This window comes from Anomaloglossus baeobatrachus, chromosome 1, assembly GCF_048569485.1.
Source record: "Anomaloglossus baeobatrachus isolate aAnoBae1 chromosome 1, aAnoBae1.hap1, whole genome shotgun sequence".
NCBI lineage: Eukaryota > Metazoa > Chordata > Amphibia > Anura > Aromobatidae > Anomaloglossus > Anomaloglossus baeobatrachus.
The window spans coordinates 859,435,319-859,460,816 of NC_134353.1; the positions used below are offsets into that span (position 1 = coordinate 859,435,319).

Sequence of the window (25,498 nt, forward strand, 5' to 3'; positions counted from 1 at the left end):
TGTGCCTTAGGCTATGTGCCCATGGGACTCTGTACCCACAGATTTTGAAGCGGAAAACCTGCAGATTTATCTGGATTTTCTAGATAAATCTGAAGGTTTTAGCAAGTACAGACACTCCCCATGTTATTCTATGGGACATGGTGAGTGCGGTATCAATGCTGCAGTGTGCGCGGCTGCGGAATATGCTGCGGATGTCCAGCAGCTGCACGTAACTGCATGTCAATTATTCCTGCGGAAATAATAATATAATAATAATATTTATTAATTTATATAGCGCTGTTAATTCCACAGCGCTTTACATACAATGGCAAATACCTGTGGAAATCCCGGCCCTCCACTATGGAGATAGAGACCGGGACGTCTGCAGGTAAGTCGCACAAATGTCCACAGGTTTACCGCAGATATTTTGCTGGAATCCCGCAGCTATGGTAGCTGCGGATTCCGGGGATCAGCTGCGGGAAACCTGCGGACGTACCTGCGGATATATCCGCAGGTACAATGTCCCGTGGGCACTTAGCCGTAGGCTGCAGTCACACATTTGTGTGAATTTTTCATTTGTGTGGCATCCGTTTTGCCTCGGGGTTGTATCCATTTTTATTTCTCATCTGTTTTTTTTTTAACAGTCTGAACTTTTCTATCAATGGACTCCTGGCAATAAATCCGTTAATCATGGATGAAACACAGAAGAAACGCTGAAGTACACAGTATGTCTTCTGCAATTCATTTGTTTTATACGGATCCATGGAGCGTTTAATGGCAATAGATCAACAAAACAGATGAGAATAGGACATTCTCTGAGTCTCATGGACCGAAAACACAAATCAGTTTTTAAAAAACTTTTGTGAATGGATCAGTAAAACTGTGTGCATGTGTGGTCTTAGGAAAAAAAAAAAAGCCAGCGCATGGCCATGTTACATGATTTGTGAAAGCAGCCTAATACTGAAGCATTAACACATACCGTATACTGTTGATTTCGGTCTTACTGTGATCTAACATTTTTGTGCGATTTGGAACCATTTTTGGTAAATTATTGCAAAATAAGTTCTTAGAAGACGACTTGCGCTGAATCCTTCTTCCTGCCTAAGAGCAATGGTTTTGAATCACTTCCATGTCATGTATATTGACTGTTCCAACAATCTCCTTCAGATGTTCCCAGAAATATTTTTTTTTTACTCTGGACAACTGTTGTTTCTTTGAATAGATGATTCATTATGTTAAAAAAAAAAAAAAAAATCTAATTTTTTTATTCTTTTTCTCATTTCCAAGAAGGTCATTTGTGGAAACCGGAATAAAAAGTGCTGCCCAAGAGCAGAGAGATAATTAGGTTTAAATGTGGCCGTTTACGGGGACTCCGCAGATAGCGCTTCTATCTATCCCCGGAACTGTCAAATCACAAAAGATGGGGCAGTTGAGATTGTGTTTGGCGGCAGCTCGGGTAGTGATCCCAAGGCATTGGAGGTCCTCCCAGGCTCCTGGTATGGAAAAATGGTTCAGGGAAATGATATATTTGTATAGAATGGAGAACCTTACTGCTCAGATAAATTATTCTACCTCTACCAGAAAATTCCTTAAGATTCGTAGTCCTTGGATCTTATTCTCAAATTTCCCATTATCCAGGTCCCTATTTGAAAGGAACTGAGTGTCTCTTCTTCCTTCGCAGGGTGTGCCCATTTTGACCAGTGAGCACTGGAGATTCTACTTAGCGCTAACGGTACTTTTGGGTTGGAGGGGATCCCTTTTCCCTGGTTGTTCCTGTCCCGCCCCAACCCCCATTTTTTACCTTTTCTCTCTATTTCCTTCCCTGCGCAGCTCTCCATTTTTTCCTTTCTTTTCTCTGAACCCTTTCGCCTACACTACTCTTTCCTTTTCTATACTTTCTCCTATTCTAAATCTGCACTTTATCTATAGGTCTAAGCAGTCTTCTTGGTTTACGCTTTGTTTATATTTCCTTTTTGAGGAACACTTCAACCTCTTGTATCTGTTAAGCTACTTAACTATTTTGTTATTTGGTATGACCATGCAGAGATTTTACACAACGCTCTATCATTTTGTTGGTCCGGTTTTCTTTATTTGCCTGATTTTGGTTTGTAATTGCGTTTTTGGTGAAAATTACTTAATAAAAAGAGATTAAACATAATTGTGTCCATTTGTTACATACAATATACAGTTAAGTCCGAAAATATTCGGACAGTGACAAGTTTTGGTATTTTAGCGGTTTACCAAAACATATTCAAGATACAGTTATATATTCAATATGGACTTAAAGTGCAGACTCTAGACTGTAATTTGAGGGAACTCACATCCTTATTGGAATAAAGGTTTAGAAAACACAGCTCTTTAATATGTAGCTTTCTCGTTTTCAAGGGACCAAAAGTAATGGGATAGTTATTTCAAAAGCTCTTTACTGGACTGCATAGGCTATTCCCTCCTCAATCCATCATCAATTAAGGAGGAAAACGGTCTGGAGCTGATTCAAGGTGTGTCATTTGCATTTGGAAGTTGTTGTTGTCAACTCATAACATTAGGCTAAAGGAGCTCTCAATGCAAAAGAAAAAGACTACCATTAGACTGGAAATAAAAAGAAGAAATCCAAAAGATAAAGCAGAAGTAATAGGAGTGGCTAAATCAACAATTTGGTACTTTCTGCAAAAAATGAGTGCACGAATGAGCTTGGGAAGTCAAAAAGGCCTCAACATTCACTGAAGACAACAGTGGTGGATGATCACAGAATTATTTCCATGATGGAAAAACCCCTTCAGAACATCCACTCAAGTGAAGAACACTCTACAGGAAGTAGGTGTTCACTATCTAAAGGCCACGTCACACTAAGCAACATCGCTAGCAACATCGCTGCTGAGGCACGACGTTTGTGACGTAACAGCGATGTTGCTAGCGATGTGGTTGTGTGTGACATCCAGCAACAACCCGGCCCCTGCTGTGAGGTTGCTGGTTGTTGCTGAATGTCCTGGACCATTTTTTAGTTGTTGCTCTCCCGCTGTGAAGCACACATCGCTGTGTGTGACAGCGAGAGAGCAACAACTGAATGTGCAGTGAGCAGGGAGATGGCTTCTGCGGACGCAGGTAACCAATGTAAATATCGGGTAACCAAGGAGCCCTTTCCTTGGTTACCCGATATTTACCTTCGTTACCAGCGTCCGCCGCTCTCACCCTGTCAGTGCCGGCTCCCTGCACACATAACCAGACTACACATCGGGTAATTAACCCGATGTGTACTCTGGCTAGGAGTGCAGGGAGCCAGCGCTAAGCGGTGTGCGCTGGTAACCAAGGTAAATATCGGGTTGGTTACCCGATATTTACCTTAGTTACCAAGCGCAGCATCGCTTCCACGCGTCGCTGCTGGCTGGGGGCTGGTCACTGGTTGCTGGTGAGATCTGCCTGTGTGACAGCTCACCAGCAACCCGTGTAGCGACGCTCCAGCGATCCCTGCCAGGTCAGGTTGCTGGTGGGATCGCTGGAGCGTTGCTTAGTGTGACGGTACCTTAAGTCTGCCATAAAGAGAAGACTTCATGAGAGCAAATACAGAGCATTCACCACAAGGTGCAAACCATCTATCGGCATTAAAAATAGAAAGGCCAGATTAGACTTTGCAAAAAAAAACCTAGAGAAGCCACACCAGTTCTAGAAAAGCATTTTTTGGACAGATGTAACGAAGGTCAACTTGTACCAGAATGATGGGATGAACAAAGTTTGCAGAAAGCTTGGAAAGGTTCATGATTCAAAGCACACCACATCCTCTGTAACACATGGTGGCTTCCACTGGCCCTGGGTGACTAATGTTTATTGATGATGTGACTGAAGACAGAAGCAGCCAGATGAATTCTGAAGTGTACAGGGTGATACTTTTTGCTCAGCTTCAACAAAATGCAATAAGGCCGATTGTCCATCTGTCCTGTCAAGCGTCATCCAATGATCCAAAACCTACTGTAAAAGCAATCCAGGAGTTTAGGCTAAAGAAGTGAAATATTTTGCAATGGCAGAGCCAATCACTAGATCTCCACCCCCTAGAGCATGTAAATCACCTGCTTAAACATAAAAGTTAAGGCAGAAAGACCCACAAACAATCAACAACTGAAGTCAGCTGCAGTAAAGGCTGGGAAAGCCTCACAAAGGAGGAAACCCAGCGTTTGGTGACATCTATGGCTTCCAGAGTTTGGGCGGTCACTGCAAAGGATTCTGTACAAAGTATTAAAAATAAGCATTTAATTTATAGTAAAGTTAAGGGGGCTTTACACGCAACAACATCGTTAACGAGATGTCGTTGGGGTCACGGAATTAGTGACGCACATCCGTTCTTGTTAGCGACGTCGTTGCGTGTGACAGCTACGAGCGTCTGTTAACGATCAAAAATACTCACCTAATCGTTGATCGTTGACACGTCGTTCATATCCCAAATATCGTTGCTGTTGCCGGACGCAGGTTGTTCGTCATTCCTGAGGCAGCACACATCGCTACGTGTGACACCCCAGGAACGACGAACAACATCGTACCTGCGTCCTCTGGCAACGAGGTGGGAGTGTCGTTAATGCGACTGGTCTCCGCCCCTCCGCTCCTATTGGCGGGCCATTGTGTGACGTCGCTGTGACGGCGAACAAACCTCCCCCTTAAAGAGGTTGTTCGCCGCCCACAGCGACGTCACTAGGAAGGTAAGTATGTGTAACGGGTACTAGGGTATTTTGTCCGCCACGGGCAGCGATTTGCACATTGCAATACCCTGCACATGAGGTACAAGACATGGCTAGATCAGCAGAACTATACTACATTTCTAATTGGAGGTATTTGCTAATATTATTACACCTACTACACATTGGGATAGGATTTTGGAGATAGAAATAAAGTTAAAGTTAAACAGGTATTTCTATCACAAACTTTTTTTTAATTTTTTTTTTATTTTTCAGAATTTTTTACCCCTTTATATTCAAATAAACTTTCCAGGTTTGATATTCTCATAATCATACTAACTTGGAGTATCATGTTGTCTGGAAATTTTCACTGCCCAATAAAAGCAGTAAAAATTAATCCCCCCCCAAAAATAATTGAGGAGTCATGTTTAATTTCTTTTCCTCAATGTCACCAAAACAGAATTTTTTTTTTAATACATTGTATAGTAAAATGAATGGTGTCATTCAAAACTAAAATCTACCCCACAAAAAGCAATCCCTTGTGTGGCTATGTTGGCAGAAAACAAAAAAAAATAAGTTATGGCTCTTGGAAAAGGGGGAGAAAACAAAAGCACAAAAACAAAATTTGGCAGTGAGAAGGGGTTCAATTATAGATCTGCTTTCACTTTGGAATCGACATTTGGCAATATAACAACTTACATGTTTTCTAAATCAGAGAGTTACACAGTGGTGCTTGAAAGTTTGTGAACCCTTCAGAATTTTCTTTATTTCTGTGCACAAATGTGACAACTACATCAGAATTTCACACAAGTCTTAAAAGTAGATAAAAGGAAACCAAATCAAACAAATGGGTCAAAAATATTTGTCATTTTTTTTATTCAGGAAAATGTTTCAATTTCACATGTCTGTGAGTGGAAAAAATATGTGAACCTTTACATTCGGTATCTGACGTGTCCCATTGTGCAGCAAAAGCTGTATCTTAACGTTTGTGGCAATCATTGATTAGTTCTGCACATTGGCTGGATGTTCGATCATTCCTTCACAAAAAAACAGTTTTAACCCTGTTATGTTGGTTGTTTTCTACAATGAATTGCTCTCTTTAATTTCTTCTACAAACTTTCTATAGGATTAAAAGGGAACCAATCACCAGGATTTTCGTATATAACCTAAAGCCAGTGCTATACTGGCACTATCAGGCTGATTCTATACATACCTGTAGTGGTTAGCGCGGATGTATAGCTTTTGAAACCCAAGAAAGTAAAGTTTATAAAATCGGCAGCTTCTTGAGTGACAGCAGCTGAGGATCAGATAATATCTGGGATGGGAATTCATAGTTATTCCTTTCCCCCGTTAGAATTAGCATAAGTATTATACAAACGATTCACTTTTTCACTTGCAGGACCTGTGTGAGGTCATACCCATGTGATCAGAAGGGGCGGGGCCTCAGTCAACAAAGCTGATACCACGAAGCAACCTTTTTCTGTTGGCTGAGGCCCCGCCCCTTCTGATCACATGGGTATGACCTCACACAGGTCCTGCAAGTGAAAAAGTGAATTGTTTGTATAATACTTAAGCTAATTCTAACAGGGGGAGGGGATAACTCTGCATACCCCCTCAGATATTATCTGATCCTCAGCTGCTGTCACTCAAGAAGCTACCGATTATATAAACTTTACTTTCTTGGATTTCAAAACCTAAACATCCGAGCTGACCACTAAAGGTATGTATAGAATAAGCTTGATAGGTTATATACAAAAATCCTGGTGATTGGTTCCCTTTAAGGTAATCTTTAATAATTTTTCATAGAAATACTTGTGTGTTTTAAGCTGTTGTCATAACATTTTTCTTTAGAATTTTCTAATAATTCAAAATTCATTGTTCTAGCAATAATGTCAAGCCATCCTGGGCCAGAAGCAGCAAAACAGGCCTAAAACATGATACCACAACCAATGTGTTTCAGAAATGATAAGGTTTTTATGTTGCAATGTACTTTTTTTTTTCTACAAATAAAACTCTTCATATGGAAACCAAAATGTTCCAGCTCTGTTTCATCCATCACAAAACATTGTTCCAATAGCCTTCTAGGTTATCCAGATGAGCTTTAGCTAACTGGACAGCAAACGGACTATTTTCTGCTTTCTGGAGAGCAGTGACTTTCATAGTGCAATCTTGCCATTGTTGTACGGAGTCCTCATGATAGTGGAACATTAACAATAGCTAAGTGAGCGAGGCCTTTAGTTGCTTAATGGGGTTACCTTGGGTTCCTTTGTGATCCAGCTGACCATTATTCACCTTCCTCAGAGTGATCTTTGTTGGTCAACCACTCCTGCGGAGGGTAATAATGGTCTTGACTTTCCTACATCTGTACACAATCTGTTTGACTGTGGATTGGTGGATGATTTTGTAACTTTTTTCCAGCCTGTAGCTTGAACTCTTTTTCTGGGGTGCTAAGAATTTGCCTTTGTTTGTGCCATGATACACTTCTACAAATGTATTATAAAGATCAGACTTGGATTGAAACCTGTGCTTTAAATACAAAAATGTTGCCCACTCACAACCGATTGTCATCCAATTGATTGAACACATCAGACTTTAATGTCACCTTCACATTATCTGCTGATCCTAAAGTCGTGTTCACAAGTAGTATAAATGCTGCATTCTTTTACGTGGTTTCCCCTAGATTTGATGTGTTTTTGGTGGAGATTTTAAGAAGCATTTCACAGTGCATTTTTAGTAAAGAAAAATGTTGACTCTGCACAAAAAAACACAACTGTATTTTTACCTGAATTTTTCAGGCTATTCACAGAAGGCTATAGATAAAAATGTACCAAAAAAAAAAAAACATGGTTCAACATAATTTTGAAATGCAACGTGGGCAGGAACTCTCATGAAATGGCATCCATTTTGCTTGGACAGTTAAAGAGGTTATCTATATTATTATTTTTTTTTTTACTATGGGCCTGCATAGGAACAGGCAGATAGGCAATTTCTGCCTGTTCTACCCAGCGCTGGCTCATAGCAAATCGCTGACCACTCCTGCCGGCGACTCAGTTTCTCCACATCAACAGAGCAGCTCTTCCTCTTCTGGGCAGCTCTGTCAACGGGGTGTGACTGCTGATTGACAACCGGCTTCCGGCAGTCAGTCAGTAGGGGAGCCGGCTGCCAATCAGCATGATCTCAGGAGTCACACCCTGTTGACAGAGCAGAGAGGAAAAAAGCCGGTGATCTGTCAAAGTGACATCAGTACAAGCCTCGAGTTGCTGGCAGGAGTGGTCTGTGACTTGTGCTCTTAAGGCTGTTTTACACGCAGCGACATCGCTAGCGATGTCGTTCGTGAAAGCACCCGCCCCCGTCGTTTGTGCGTCACGGGCAAATTGCTGCCCGTCTCGGACAAAATCGCTAGTACCCATCACACGTACTTCCCTTCCTTGCGACGTCGCTGTGGGCGGCGAACAACCTCTTTGTTAAGGGGGAGGTTCGTTCGCCGTCCCAGCGACGTCACACAGCGGCCCGCGGAGGGGCGGAGACCAGCTGCATTAACGATACGCCCACCTCATTGCCGGCAGGACGCAGATCTGATGTTGGTCGTCGTTCCCGGGGTGTCACACGTAGCAATGTGTGCTGCCTCAGGAACGACGAACAACCTGCGTCCTGCACCAGCAACGATATTTGGGAAATGAACGACGTGTCAACGATCAACGATTAGGTAATTTTGATCGTTAACACTCGCTCATAGGTGTCACACACAACGACGTTGCTAACGACACCGGATGTGCGTCACGAATTCCGTGACCCCGACGACATATCGTTAGCGATATCGTTGCGTGTAAAGCCCCCTTTAGGCGCATAGTGAAAAAATTATATTTTTCCATAACCCCTTTGTAGTACATATTCTGCACAAAAACACAGAGGAAAAAAATGCAATGGGAACATTGCATAAAGGTCGACATTCTTTTGCCACTCTCGATTGGTAATACTAAATCATTTCCCTCAATTAAAAAAAGAAATGGCAAAGTCTAATATTTTTGACTCATCTGTACGATTTGGTTTACTTAAATTAATTTTGTTTTTTAACTTGTGTTAAAATGTGATGTAGTTTGAAGTTAAATTTATGCAGAAATATGGAGAATTCGGACATGTTTACAAACTTTCAAACACAAACATATATTAAAAATAAAAGGAAAAAAATTTAGAGCAAGAGGAAATGGTCAAGATGTGAAAACCTGTATCACTTGTTTGAAAGAAGCCTTTATTGACCTAATCTCCTCAAAGATTACAGTAAAAATATAAAATGGTATATAATAAATGGAAAAATCACAACTGGAGCCCTGACCCAATGTCCTAGAACCTCTATCCTAGGGAACCTCTGACTCGCAGGCTGTTTACGGCATACAATTACATTTCCTCTAACTTCCAGGCAGATTCCTAAGGACCACAGTACTTGGGATCGCAGCCAAGTTTTGCCGACAGACCTTTAATTTCTCCTTACATTGTAAGCACATCCCGCAGCGTTCACTACTGAATACTGCAGTGCATCCAATATAGCATTATGTCCAGATGATGGCAAGTGCCAATCATCAGGACGTTCTTTTTGGTGGAGGTAGCACACTCTGTGCTCCCGTGCTGTTCCTATTATGAAAGCAACAGCCCCAGTGTCTCCTATGTGATGTATGTGCACGAGTCCCAGGGTTTCCTATGTGATATATATACAGGAGCCCCAGTGTCCCCTATGTGATGTATTTATACCAGCACCAATGTCTTCTGTGTGATATAGGTGCACCAGTCCCAGGGTCTCCTATGTAATGTATATACCATTCCCATTGTCTCTGTCTCCTCGGCAGTGTCGAACTGGCTACCGGAGAAACCGCCAGTAATACCAGGCCTGGCTGCGGTTACCTGCATTGAACTCCGGAACTCTCACCTGAGGCTTCAGAGTTCAGCCTTGCCTGTCCGCAGCTGGTATGAACTGAACCGCAATCGCTGGAAAATCACTCGGCAGTTCTGAAAACCCTGAGTTCAGTCCAGGCTGCACTCCGGAGCTCAGGTGAGAGCTCCGGAGTTCAATGCTGGTAACCGCAGTCAGGCCTGGTATTACTGGCGGTTTCTCCCGTAGCCAGTCCAACACTGCTCCTACGTGATGCATATGCACCAGCCCCAGTCCCAGTGTATCCTATGTGATATATACAGTTGTACCAGTGTCTCCTATGTGATGTATTCAGTAGTCTAAATGTCTCCTATGTGATGTATATACAGCAGTCAAAGGCTACCACCCAACATCAAAAACCTCATCAAAGAGAAGCAGATCTAAATCACATTAGAGTTAAGTTAATTGTTTATCTAAATATAGCAGGATAATTTGAAGTTGTTAATTCTGTAGTGCCCACATATAAATGTAAATATCCAAATGGTCCTAGGTGGAAAAAAGTTTCCCCATCCTGTCCTAGAGTAACTAATACAATAAATAGCTGGTGTGGAAAAAATTACATCATTTATTGCTCAGGGTTGTAATCATATAGGAGTAATTTCATCATGTGCAGAGAGGTAGGACCTGTGCAAAGATACTAAAGATTGGTAGATAAATTGACTCTGCATTATTATACACATAAAGTTCTAAGTCCCTTTTTTGCCAAACTTCAAGAGTTTTCCAACAGTCATGTTTGGAATAATGTTTTATGTGATTAATAGAATGAAAAACAAAAACTAACTTGGCAATTCTAGACATTTTTGTGAATGAATGGAAGATTGTGATGTCCAGCCGGAATAACAATTTGCCTTTATTTACTGGTAAAGAAGAAAAGAGATTAAAACATTTCCAAGATTTAATAGAAATAAAAAACGTCCTGCATGTGTGTGGGCCTCTTTGTTTCTGCTCTTTCAAAAGTCAGCCATAAATCTCTAGATATTACTTTTTTTTTTCCCCAGAAAATATCTAAAGTCAAATAGGAAGAAACACATCATAAAAGCAAAGGAAAAGGAACAAAACAATATACAAAGGCGGGAAATATAGTGCATATTGAAGACCAAGTGCTGATACTGAAAACAATGGATAATCAAAGAAGATGTACAGGATTAGAAAAACTTTTTTTTTTTTTTTTTTTTTAAATGGTTCCACACCTGTCCATGAAATGTTCTGTCCCACACAAACGAATATCACTAGTTTATGAAATATAAAAGTATGCATCTGTACGAGTCATTGACCTTTGGGAAATATCCTATTGGGGAAGATAGTAGACGGGAGTCCACTACAGGATTCTTATCAATAAGAAGCAGCTACTAAAGGCACCCCGACATACGATGATAAACTGACTCCGATCAGCCACTTGCTTGATGATTTGTAGTCACCTAATAGCCTGTTTAAACGAGCAGACTGTATTTCAATATGCGCACAGAACAATCACCGATAAATTATTCTGTGCTCATAGGCTTTCATTTTTCTCGGCAGCACACGTCCTGTTTACACAGAATGATGTGCTGTTGAGGACAATGATTTTTAAGCAGGCCAAAAGATTATTTCATCCGAAACACAAGCACTTCTCTCATTAAATCGAATGATTGTCAGGATGCCAGATTATCAGGAAACGTACAATCCAGCTTAAAGGGGTTCTCTAATACCAGGACAACCCCTTTTGTTTCCACATATTTCCCTCAGGTAAGATACTAAAGACTATGCTCACCTCCCATACCAGCTCAGGTGGGATTTTAATGTCACGTGAGCCCTGCCATCCAATCAGTCCCGGCTTCCTACTCCCCACCCTTTAGACCAAACAAGTTAATCAATCAATAAGAAGTGAGGTCTGTTTGATTGTTCATTTGGTCTGAAGGTGGCGAGAAGCCGGCGCTGATGGGGCGTGGGATTTGCGTGACATCACAAGTAGAAATGAACGGACCAGTGGAAGTTTGGTTTGGCTGGTTCACCTGGACTTTTGATAAAGTTCGATTTGGGCCCCGGACTTGACCTGAACTTTATTTGTAGTCATTGATTTGCAGTACACGTCTTCACCCACATGGTGCCAGCCATAAACAGAGAACTTCCGGGAAAGAAGGGGCTTTTTCCTTTTTTGTTTTTGTTTGGTACACACTACATCCAATCACACTGTTGGGCTCGCACTGGGCTGAACAACGAGTGTACCCAAGCACAGCAATGCTCACACGAGTGGTTTACATACGTAAAGCACCTGAACTCTGTTTTGTTTTTTTTGTTTTAAAAAAAAAAGTCTGTTCAGACTGACACTAATCCTTGGGTTTACTCATCTCTAGTCACAGCCCCACTTGAGCCCCGGCACCGCGATCCCGGATACCGCTGGAAGGGCACCGGTATGGGAGGTGAGTATAGTCTTTATTATTTTACTTCGGTGTAACATGTGGAATCAGAAGAGGTTGTCTTAGTAGGGGAAACCCCTTTAAGAGTGCCTTTTACACTGGGGTCCATTGATTTACGTGGTAACTGAGTAGAGAGCCCACTTGCACTAGCCGATCTGGGCCGCTAAATGACTGCCGATCAACTATATTGTGCATGACATTTTTTAATGGCCTGTGAAGGCAGGCTGGCCACACTTTCATGCACACAAAATGATGACTAACCCCTTAATGATCATGGGCAGTAAAATTACGTCCTAGCGGTCATAGTGTTAATCCCTGCCGGCTGCTGCAGGCAGCCTACGGCGATCCGCACACATGACAGCTGAATTTTACAAGCTGATCGCAAGCACGAGTGGATCCGCGTGCCAACCGTGCTTGCTAACCCCTTAAACGGTGCTGTCAAAATGTGACAGGGCCATTTAATTAGTAGTCGCGATAAAGCTTTACTCACTGGTCGCCATCGGAAGTCACGTGACGTGATCAAGGGGAGCCGATGGTTGCCATGGTAGCAATGGTCATGTGATGACCCCTGTAGCGGTCAAGACTGACTTCCTGTTTCACCAGGCTGAGTGCTGTGTGAGACAGGAGATGCACATATCTTCTGGTCTCAGCTGTGTATCTGTGATCAACAGAAATGCACATGCGATCAGACTGCTGATCCTTATAGTCCCCTAGGGGGACTAGTAAAATAAATGTAAAAAAAAAGTTAAAAAAAAAAACAACCTAAAATTTCAAATTACCCCTCTTCGCCCCATTGAAAATTAAAGGGTTAAAAAAAATATACACACATTTGGTATCGCCGTGTTCAGAAATGCCCGATCTATCAAAATATAACATCAGTTAATCTGATTGATAAATGGCATAGCGGCAAAAAATTCCAAACTCCAATATTACGATTTTTTTGTTGCCACAAATTTTGCGCAAAATACAATAACAGGCGATCAAAATGTAGCTCGTACCATTAAAAAAATTCAGCTGGAGACGCAAAAAATAAGCAGTCACTGAGCCCCAGATCCAGAAAAATGAGAACACTACAGGTCGCGGAAAATAGCGCAATAAGTGCACCACTTCTTTTTTTTTTTTTTTTTTTTTTTTTTTTTTTTACAAAATTCTGATTTTTTTTTAACTCCTTAGATAAAAGTAAACTTATACATGTTTGGTGTCTATGAACTCGTACTGACCTGAGACATCACACCCACACATCAATTTTACCATATAATGATCACAGTGAATAAAATATCTCAAAAACAATCTTTTTTTTTGCAATTTTACCACACTTGGAATTTGTTTTGCTACACTACACTATATAGTAAAACTCATGGTTTCATTTGAAAGTACAACTCGTTCTGCAAAAAACAAGCCCTCATACTGCAAGATTGACTGAAAAATGAAAACGTTACGGCTCTCAGAAGAAGGTGAAAAAGAGAAAAAAAAAAATGGAAAACCGGCCGGGGGTGAAGGGTTAAAAACAAATATTCTGTGTGCATGTAACTTTATGTTAGCACCAGCACGTCATATTTACACGGACAAAGTGCTGCTGAGAACAATGATCATTACTCCAGCTTAAAAATCATTTCACCCGACAAACGAGTATATTGCTCATTCTTCGAGTGTTTACTTTTCCGATCAGCTGTGTTTCTAGGAAGGCTTAAATCACAATTAACACACCGTGTGTAGCGCCCGGTCCCAGCTCGGCATCCCCGCACGCTTCCAGGCCGCGGCAGGGGTGATGTTCTCCTCCCCTACCTATCGGTCCCATGCGTTCTGCTCCTGATAGGCCGCGGCCTACTCCTGCTTCCAGGTCACACGCAGGCCTTCCAAGAGTGCATGAAGGGTGTATATGTGGCCATGCCCCTTTCTTAAAGGGCCGGCGTCCCATTACCCTGAAACGATCCTTGAGGTCAGCTATAACCCTGAAGGTATTTAAGACTGCCTCCCCTTAGGGAAGGCGCCTGAGCAACGTTGTCTATTCTTAGTGTGTTGCTAGTTCTCAGGTCCCATGCCTGCTATTGTGCCTAGTTCTGTGTTTCTTGTCCCAGTACCAGTTAACTGTTCCACCAACCAATGTTTTTTCTTAGAGCCTGCTTGTTGCCACTACCTCTGTGCTGCAACATCCGAGTTTCCACCTCTGTGCTGCCACGTTTGGGTCACTACATCCGTGCTGCCACATCTGAGCACATCCATACCGGTCATGGGAGACTCAACAGTCCGTCAGAGCCAACTCCACTGGTCCTGGCTGCTGTGCATTTAGGTCCCCTGGGGATGTGCCAGACAATCCCTGTATAGGGGTTAGCGCTAGGTTAGCTGCTCTATGAGTGTCTGGTGTATGGCCCAGTGGATCCACTTCCCAGACGTTTGCCGCCCTCAGCAACCATAACACAGTGTAAGTGGGCCCTAATACTTCTTTTGCCCTGTGGTGGCGCTGAAGAGAAAACGTACGCTCACTCCCAGGTTTCCCCATAGAATACAGTTGTTCACCATAATAAATTCTATGATCAGCATATTGGTAAGGGATTATACTAGCTAGGAAAGCATTGTCCAGAATGGAGAACTCTTACAAAATAGTGGCTTGAGTTACCGAAGTCACCTTAGACTTAAAATATCTCAGAGAGGAATCTCTATAATATAAAGCTTTATTCTCTACATAATTTACCAAGACAATTTACGTATAAAACAAGCAGGCTGGAAACATCTTCAGGTTTTTTGGTGGCACTGACATTTTCCCATTAATAGCTCCTGTGAATGGGTTATCATTTACTATTTTTTTTTCCCTACATGGTTCAAGTTTTGAATAACATTCATTTTCCCGAAAGCAATCTATTGGGAATGATCCCAGTATAGAGCTTTGATTGTGTGTATAGCTAGATGTCAACATCTTTTAACATACAAGAGCCAGCGGGAGGCAGGTTTATTGTAAACACGGGGAGCAAGGAAATCCCTGAGCGGGGAATAACAAAATTGGCAGCTATAATCCAAACCAAGGAATTAACTTCGTCTATGGATTTGTCTGACACGTAATTAGGAGATCAAGATATTAATGTTTAGAAGCGTGCGTGGTGCCGGGATGTACCACCCTTTTCTACCACCACCATGGTGAGAAGCTTAGCTGCCAGCATATAATCCCGAACCTTTCCACAGAATCAAATTTGATTGGGGCTGTTAATCTTTCGATGTGATAATGTTTATTAGGAACAATGAGAGTTGACGTAATCCTTACGGGACTGTCCCACAGGAAGCAAAGGATTCTCAGATCAAAAGTTTATATAACAGTTGGTAAAAATAGTGATTTCATTCCAGCATTTTCCATTATGCTCTGGATATTTTAGAAGTGTGTAATGATAAACAGCGACACAGATGTAAATGCCCCTGTGGATGACCTTCACCTTCTCCCAGAGGCCAGAAATGTAATATACAAGAAGACTCCACATGAACTTAGTGATGAATGGGTAGAAAGATTTTGGAGCAAATTTCTAATCTAGACCGTGCGTCTACCTCATTCTAAAGGGCTTAGGCTACAAACATCATTTATTTAGTTAACAGGATTGACCCCAATCTGGGTAAAATGCCTAAAATAAACTGTGCAGGTGATCACTCACCCTTGGCCCAACACTGGCTCCCTGTCTCAGTCTTTTGGGTGGAGTGGTGAGGTCACATCAACAGCACTAATCCCACATTAGCTAATCACAGAGCTGAGTGGCGAATATCAGCAACCTCAGCAGTCACTGAGCTCAGTAATAAGCAAGAGCGCCGACGTACACTGTTGACGTGATGTCAGCCAAAACATTTAGACTGGAGAAGCGGAAGGGAGCTGGAACCATGGAGGTTAATGTATTTTACAGAGTTTGAGGCTTGCAATCCTAAAAGTGGACAACTCCTTTAAGATATGTAACCATTTGAAGTCCAATCACTGAGACCCCCCACTAATCCCAAAAAGAGGTGGGCAAGTAGTGGGCATGCATGACCAGTGCTCCACTCAATTCTATAAGTCTATATAAGTGGTAGTGTGCATGTGTTACCATTGCTTGCTTATAGAGTGAAATGATCGCCTGTGCACTACCGCTCCATTCATATGCAGGACACTTGACCTATCTCTGGTGATCTTGGGTGTGCTGGCATTCAAAATACACAGATTATATCGTTATCACCTATTCTGTAAATTGGTAAGAAATGTACCAAATTTTTTATAAGACTATAAGATGCTCCGAACCATAAGACGCACCTAGGTTTTACAGGGGGTAAATAGGAAAAAATTGATGCACAAAATGTCGTAAAATATTAAATAATGCTGCACTGCTACTGCTGCTCACACTGTTATGCTGTTATGGGGGAGGTCTGCTGACACGGTTTTTGGGTAGATCTGTTGCTGATGCACTGCTATGGGCGTGGTTTGCTTACACTGTTAATGGGGAGAACTGCTGATAATGCACTTTTATGAGAGTGGTCTGCTGACACGGTTATGGCGGAGATCTGCTGCTGGACGGCCACTGGTTGTGGACCACTCTTGTATGGGACAGCAGTTTTGCACAATTGTGTGGCTTTGCAGCTGTTGCCAAACTACAGCTCCCATCATCCCAACCTCTCAAGGGATGATGGGCATAGTAGGTTTGCAATAGCTGCAGGGCTACAGTGACAGGTGGCCCTGCAGTTGGATTTGCCTAGGTTATAGTGAATCTGTCAGATGATTTTTTAGTACCACACTAATGGTATCCTGGAAGGGGTTGGGCAGCCCTTTCAGGTATTGCTCTACCTTCTACAGTTTTCTTCTTGTAAGCTCCAGTGACTTTAGCGTGTCGTGAGCCAGCTAGTCAAGCAGATGTTGATCCACTGCTCCCCACACCCATAATCTCGCTCACCTCTTGGCACCGGTGTTAGAGATAGTAAATGACTGTGAAGGTTTTTACTAACACTGACCTCAGTGCTGAGAGGTGAGCCGGATTATGGGCGAAGGGGAACAGTGAATATTCATTTTGGAATAACATCTGCTTGACAAGCCGCCTCACAACACTATTATATATATTTACCAGAGTTTACAGGAAGCAAACCAGAGAAGGTAGAGCAAAAAAAGTTGCAGACTCCGCACATGCCTCCCTTGCTTCGCACGGTTAGGACACCCCTTTTTTCTCAGCCCTGGGCCCGCAGCCTCGCCCCACTCTTGCCTTTGCCGGGTGCCTGTAGTGGCCACCTTGGTGTTTCACAAGTACAGCATATGGGGCTGTATAAATACATTCAGCAAATCTACAAGAAGGTTTCCCAATAGATAAGCTGAACATGCTTAAAAAACTAATCTAAACTAGTTCTTATGTGTCAGACAATAAAGTATTTACAGCAGGTGTACGCAGGTTAATGACCAAGAGTTTGTAACTTCCCCCCACACCTTCTGTGAAAGTGGCTTTACAACTGTGGCTCAGGGTCCCACCACCACCACTCACTATAGCAAACAATGCACTATGGTGTACACAATCCTTTTTATTCTATGCACTTAATGTATTGGCGCATTTGGATTACACAGGGGCAAGCATAGCTGAAATTAAGATTTTTTAAAGAAGCTAAAAAATCATTGCGCCATGTGAACGAGTATTTTGCTTATTTTGTTGGGCGATTGACAGACTGTTTAGAAAAATCAACCACTGGGAACAAACATTCATACAAACACTCGTCCCCGATTATCGACTTGTCTACTGTCATGATTCGCCTCACTATCCACATGGCTAGGGGGCGGAGCCTTCTCTCGGGCCTCACTTCCGGCCCCTGGATGCCTTAAAAGCTGACACTTCCAGTGAACCAGCGCCGGCTATAAGCTTAGCTCTGCTTTGCCTGTGATTGCTGGTCCTGTGAGTGATATCCTGATCTGTCTTGTTCCTGTGCCCCCGTGCCCTTGTCTGTGTTCTGTCCCCTGGTCGTCCCTCCTGTCCTGTGTCCCCCCTCCTATTTCCCCACTCGGTTGCTTCCTCCAACACTGACCTTAGCCTGACTTTGACTTCGCTTCTGCTTGCTCCTCCGGTCCTGCTTCTGCCCGTACGGTGTTTGACCCAGCCTGTCTGACTATTCCTCACATACCCTGCAGTTCTGCCTCTCAGCTGTGCTGATTAGGCAGTGCATGAGAACGCTGTGCATTTCCTTCCTGGTTCTCATTGCTCTGTGTAGTTTCGTCTGCTGCAGAGCTCTGGCTCCCCCTGGTGGCAGCATTACATCTAAATTGTCATTAGTGTTTAGAGTTCAAAATTAATAAAAAAGAATCCTCTAGTCTACATCATGGATTACTTCTGGTGCCAAGCCATTTCTGAGCAGATGACCAAGGCGTTAGAACAATGTAGGCCAGCTGCCTTTATACCATTGTTAAAGTTTACATACACTCCCTCCAGAAATAAGATGCACATGTATCTCTGCTTCTTAGAAGTTCATGTTGCGATTTACCATAGTTTTCGCTTTATAAGACGCACCGGATTATAAAACGCACCCCAAATTTAGAGATAAAAAAGGTAAAAAAAAGGGGAGGTCCGTCTTATACTCCAGTGGTGTTTTACTGGAGGGGAGGCAGCAGCGGTGGTGGAGCAGGGTCAAAGGAGGCAGGGGCGGTGCTGGAGTAGGGCAACGCAGCAGGCGCTACAGTGGGGGTTGTGCTGGCTGTGTGGGGGTTGTTCTGGCTGTGTTGGGATTGTGCTGGCTGTGTTGGGATTGTGGTGGCTGTGGTGGGGGCTGTGCTGGCTGCGGTGGGGGCTCTGTTGGCTGCGGTGGGGGCTCTGCTGACTATTGTGGGGGTTGTGCTGGTTACGGTGGGGGCTGTGCTGGCTGTGTTGGGATTGTGCTGGCTGCGCTAGGGGCTGCGCTGGGGGCAGTGGGGGCTGCACTGGCTGCGGTGGGGGCTGTACTGGCTGCGGTGGGGGCTGTACTGGCTGTATGGAGCAGGGCGATGTTGTGGGTGTCACAGATGCTCTGTCAGCAGTGTGGGCTTCAAAAAAAATGGTACCCGGAGTCAGTACGTGTGCAGATTGAGCTCTCAGCTCAATGACAAGCCGAGAACTCATCTGCGCATGTGCCACCTCCGGGCGCCTTAACTCCGCTGCTGGGAGATCAATGGGCCGGAGGCGGCACGTGTGCAGATGAGACCTTGAGCCGAGAGCTCAATCTGTGCACGCGCCGACTCCAGGCACTATTATTTGAAGCCCACACCACTAACAGAGCATCTCACCCGCCGCATTACCCTGCTCTACACAGCCCCCACTGCAGCCAGAATAGCCCCCACCACAGCGCCCATTCTCCACTTCCCGGTAAGCTATATTTGCATTATAGAGACGCACCCCTCATTTTCCTCCCAAATTTTGGGGAGGAAAAGTGCATCTTATAATCCGAAAAATACGATAATTTCTGAATTGGTTCTTTCGCTGTTAAGATCTGCGGTTAGACAGGCTTGCTTGTGAAACTGCAAGTTCAGAGCTCAGAGCTCATTCCAATGATCTCTCTGTTCCCTATTCTTTTAATGATCTACCCTTTATACGTGTCTCCGCCATATACTGCGCTCATACTAGTGATATACTATCTGTTTAACGTGTATCTGTCATTTCAGGTCACTTCTCAACATTTATTGTGTTTACGTGAGAAATAACACTATATTTCTCGCCATTACATGACTTGTATCCTGTACTTTTCACATCTTCAGGCTCTATTTACAATTTTCTCGTCTCGGAGATGGTGGAGTGGGTGGATATTACCTGTTGAGTTATTCCCTATACAGAGTACACAGACACAGAGGTAATTCTGCTGTTCTTCCTCTGTAGCAAATGAGACAGAAGCAGCACAGAAAACATTATACTGCAGTACTGAGCTGTGTGGCTGTGAATCCCTAACCAAAAGTGACAAATATTTTCTACGAGCTGCAGCAGAAGCTGCTTGTGTTTGTCTATTTTCTGACAATACTTAATGCTCCTTAATCCAAAGAGTTTCATGAGAGCTGTAACCCAATAACTCACTGTGCTAGAAGCAGAGGGCAGGCGAAGTGGCTCATAAGTGGAGAAAGAAGCACATTTCTCTGATAATATATACTGCTCAAAAAAATAAAGGAACACCAAAATACCATTGTGTTGTTTAAGTGTTTCCTTTATTTTTTGAGCAGTATACATTACAAAGTTCCTTATATTTACTGTACTATAGATTTATGTAAATTTTGTGACAGTACCGGAAAAAGAGCCAAAGAACTGAATGGCTACAGAACATTGAGGGAGGTTGCATTAGCTGACAACTGTGACTCCTAGAAAGATCTCTTTGGCATGGTCATCTACTCCCGACTCTCTGGCATGGTCATCTACTCCCGACTCTTTGGCATGGTCATCTACTCCCGACTCTTTGGCATGGTCATCTACTCCCGACTCTTTGGCATGGTCATCTACTCCCGACTCTTTGGCATGGTCATCTACTCCCGACTCTTTGGCATGGTCATCTACTCCCGACTCTTTGGCATGGTCATCTACTCCCGACTCTTTGGCATGGTCATCTACTCCCGACTCTTTGGCATGGTCATCTACTCCCGACTCTTTGGCATGGTCATCTACTCCCGACTCTTTGGCATGGTCATCTAAGGCCTGACTCTTTGGCAGGGTCATCTAAGGCCTGACTCTTTGGCAGGGTCATCTAAGGCCTGACTCTTTGGCAGGGTCATCTAAGGCCTGACTCTTTGGCAGGGTCATCTACGCCTGACTCTTTGGCATGGTCATCTACTCCCGACTCTTTGGCATGGTCATCTACTCCCGACTCTTTGGCATGGTCATCTACGCCTGACTCTTTGGCATGGTCATCTACGCCTGACTCTTTGGCAGGGTCATCTAAGGCCTGACTCTTTGGCAGGGTCATCTAAGGCCTGACTCTTTGGCAGGGTCATCTAAGGCCTGACTCTTTGGCAGGGTCATCTACGCCTGACTCTTTGGCATGGTCATCTACGCCTGACTCTTTGACATGGTCATCTACTCCTGACTCTTTGGCATGCATGGTCATCTACTCCTGACTCTTTGGCATGGTCATCTACTCCTGACTCTTTGGCATGGTCATCTACTCCTGATTCTTTGGCATGGTCATCTAACCTTATGTTTATCCATGCTTCATTGAAGCCAGAATTTTTCTTCTCCTGTAATGAAGTTTAACAAGATGTGGAATAAATGAAAGAAGTGTGTTACTTACACGGGAAGTCATCCTGGTAGAGAGGGTCTATGTTATGTAGCAGCTCCACTCTGGGGGAAGAGTATCCTTCACTAAAACAGAATGAAGAAAAGCCAAACATTATTCTCCTTCTAACATCTGCTAATTGCGTTTTCTATTTTAATACTTCCTTTGTTAGAGCTTTAGGAAATAACTGGCCTGACAGTAAACCATTAGGCACTTTTTTTAAACTCAGCTGAAGAAAATGACACGTAGCTGCCTATATATTACCATCAAAGGTATCTGCAATATATTGTGGATTACAGATCTGGAAAATTACAGTTATTAATTAAATAATTAATTGATCACTGTGTGCATATCTGTGTACAGCGCTGCAAAGTATGTTGGTGCTATATAAGCAATGAAACACAAATAAATACACCATCGATAGATAGAACATATACAGTATTTGACATAGACAGATACAAGGGCGTACATAAAGGTGGAGCATAGAGGGCAGTTGTACTCCTCATGCCAAAAGAGAGCTCAGAGGCTCCTCTGCCTCACAGTAAGTCAATATTAGGCTGCGTGCTCACGATTGGTGTTTGCAGCGTTTTGGATGCAGAGTGTTTTCGCTGTGTCCAAAACGCTGCGTTGTACAGCACAAGAAGATTGGAAGGGATTTCTAGAAATCCCGTGCTCACTGTGCTTGTTGTTTCCGCAGCAAACACTGACCTGCGGTGCGGCTTTCCAGACCTCAGCATGTCAATTCTTTGCTGTGGATTTGCAGGCGTCCTCTGTAGGGCCAACACAAGCGAGATACCGCAGCACACTGAACCCTAATCGTGGGTACGAGCAGCTGCGGTCTCCTGCAGAAGCGACTCGCGGCCACGAAGGTCAGGACCCGCAGCGTCCAGGATGCAGTGACTCCTGATCGTGGGAACATACCCTTATTATACATGGCACATAGTAGGTGGGTGGCGCTGTTCCAGATTTTGCATCTGGCCCCAGGAGACGTGTTACTCATGGATGAATATAAATGATTGACAAAGCCTTACCCTCGATTTGCAGCATTGTGGTGGAAATTAATTTTATTCCTCCCAGCAGAGTTTGGCTTCCAATCATAGCGGCGGGGCCTGTGCAGGTCCAGTCAGCACTCAGTATACAATGAGCAGTGGCTGTAACCGTGCACCCCACATTGACTGACAGCCAGATCTGCATTAGAGCTGGCTGCCAATCAGTGGCGGGGCATGGTTAAAGCCGCCAGCTTCCTATAACTGGAAGCCAAACACTGCATCATCAGCTACCATCATCATTATAATTTGATAGCTAACATTCCTATTTGCACTACGGACAGCTTATTTCTGTCCATGAGTACTACTCTTGTATTCATGGCATACTACAGACTTTTACTGGAGAATCCGGGCAATATTCTTTGCCTTTAGAAGTATTCTATGTGCTGCATCACATTTCCTCAGATTAGTCTGCTCTATCAGGTCGGCTTTATTCAACGCGTTTCAAAGTAAATCCCCACTTCTTCATCAGGAAATGCACCGAATTTCCTGATGAAGTGAGCATTTACTTTAAACTTATTGAATAAAGCACCTTTTTCTACTTTTCAGAGATTTGGTTCTTCTACAGCAGTGCAGTGTAATCCCCGTTTCTTCTGCTTCCTACACACATCTTCAGCCTCTAGGCTTGTGGACCTTGTGGCAGCTGTTTATACTCGTACTACTGGTTAGGGGATACAACCATACAAGGTGAGCACCTTATTACCGTGTTTCCCCAAAAATAAGACACTGCCTTATATTTTCTTTTGCCCCGAAAAAAGAACTAGGTCTTATTTTCAGGGGAGGGCTTATTTTTAGGGAGACATGGTTTGGGGTGAATTTACCCCCCAAAAAATGCAGATCCCCTTCCCAGGATCGTCATACTTACCAGACCCTGGACGTCTGCGTGTCACCCAGGTCCTTCTTCAATCTTCGGAACGTGCTCCCAGCAGGTATGCTGCACGCGGTCTTCCCCTCCTTCTGGCCGACACACACATCAGATCACACACACACGCACACTGACACATCAGATTGCATACATTCACACATCAGATCGTATACACACACATACACACGTGCACGTATACACACTCACCACATCTGGTGATATCACTTGCTTCCGGAAAGCAGAGGACTCTCTGCTCTCTTTTCTCTATGATGCATTCCACCGCTGGGTCCTTCTTCGGCTCCAGCCGCAGGTCCTGGAAGCTCCACTGCACAGTACACAGCGTCACAGGTCCATAAGCCGTCGAGAAGCAATCAATATCACTGGATGTGGTGAGTGTGTGTGAAATCTGATGTGTTATTGTGGGTGTGTACAATCTCATGTGTGTGTATGTGATCTGATGTGTGCGTTCCGCCGAAGGTCCTTAATTCGTTCCACTGCTCACGGTCAGCGTCTGGCGAGTATGATCGCGGGGTCTTCTCTCTTCGGTCTTCGTCTATAATGAAGTGTCCTGCAATATTCTTTAACTGCATTGACACTTCATTATTGCACCACGACTAGGTCTATTTTCGGGGATGTCTGATATTTAGGCCTTGCAGAAAACTCTTGTTAGGTCTTATTTTTGGGGAGGTCTTATTTTCGGGGAAATATGGTAGCATAGTACCACCATTATGTTTTGGTAAGACCCTACTGCGCTTGTTTGTCCACAGCATTTCATCTGATCTGCTGGGACAGGGAGACCTGAATCTCCCCCATGTTGCTGCTCTCTGCTCTTCTCCAACTACTCTGACTATAAATCATGGTTGCAGCAGCTTTGTGCACTAAACTCCACCCACTTAATTGTTCCATAGCTACCAACTAAGTGAGGGGAGTAACTCTGCATGTGCATGCTGCATACCAGATACAAAAAAATACAAACTTCAAGTATTCACGGCATAAAAAAAACATTCATGGAATCCTCAGTTCTGGGTTATTACAGTATCACTAATCAAAGTTCCATGCTCCTAGAAATATACATTATTAACTGACGTTTTCTACTCCTTTTGGCGCCACTCCGCTTTGATCCTCCATTGCGTGAAAGCAGCTTCTAACTGACTGAAAGTCAGAGGTAATTATCACAAGCTCTGAATGTAAGACTAGGACAGCCTTGTTTTCCCTCTTAAAGGGAACCTGTCACCAAATTTTGCCCTTCTAAACTCAAACTAGCGCCTTAAGCAGTGCCTGTGCTGCATTCTATAAAAGGTGCATGTTACCCCCTGATCCCCCTGTAGACCCCACATATACCTTTATAAAATCTCCCGCCATGTATGTAAATTGCCCGGTCCAATCCGATGGGCGTCCTAATCTGTGCCTCCTGTCCCTCCTTTTGCCGCCCTCCTGTGCTGATAGACAAGGATCCAAGAAGGCGTGTAAATTCTCGCACCTGCGCAGACACATTCCCAGCTCACGCAGGCGCATTTCGCTCTACCTTATTGCTGACAGAGCCGAAAAGATAGGTGCACCTGCGCGAACCGGCGAGATCTCTGCGCAGGCACGACACTCTGCCCAGGCATGTGGATGACATCATCCGCATCTTGCACATCCCTGGGCAAAATCTCGCACCTGCGCAGAGAACTCGCTGGTTCACGCAGACGTACCTATGTTTTCAGCTGTGCCCTCAATAGGGCAGATTGAATTGCGCCTGTGCGAACTGGTAACGTGTCTAAGCAGACGCAAGATTTTGATGCCTACGTGGATGGCGCTCAATGCATCATCCATGTCAATCAGCACAGGAGGAGAGCGAATGGAGAGAAAGGAGGCTGAGATTAGGATGGCCATCGGACCGGACCGGGCAATTGACACACATGGCGGAAGGTTTTATAAAAGGTATTTGTGGGGTTTACAGGGGGGCTCAGAGGGTAACGTGCACCTTTATAGAATGCAGCACAGGCACTGCTAATGGTGCTTGTTTTAGTTTAGAATGACTAAATCTGATGACAGCTTCCCTTTAAAGACTGACATTTAAAAGTTGAAAAGTGAACTCCTACTCACCCAACAAAAAAATGGAGGAATCTAGCATGTCACAAACTGCAGAAGACGACCGGAATGGTGGCTGGTATATATTACTAAGTGAAGGGAAGTTAGATTAGTGATTGAGTGGTGCATTAAAACATGACCTACCAAAGAGAGAAAAACCACAGGTCCAAAACCATAATAAAAAGAAAAAGTAAAAAAATGCATTCAAGAACGCAATGAAAAAAAATATGAAAGTAAGGCAATTTACCCAATAGGTGCAGAAATGCTACAAAAAATCTGCAACATAAAAATGCACCAAATACCGTATTTTGCGTTTTATAAAGACGCACCGGATTATAAGAAGCACCCCAAATTTAGACATA

General features: G+C 43.6%; 1 protein-coding gene across 1 annotated transcript in view; it reads right to left on the minus strand.

Moving 5' to 3' along the window:
* The window catches only part of ARSB (arylsulfatase B), a 207,271-nt gene that overhangs the window by 83,093 nt on the left and 98,680 nt on the right, over nucleotides 1-25,498 (minus strand). The window contains 1 exon segment of the mRNA XM_075325679.1: nucleotides 21,168-21,238. Within this exon segment, the coding sequence (XP_075181794.1) occupies nucleotides 21,168-21,238 (71 nt within the window).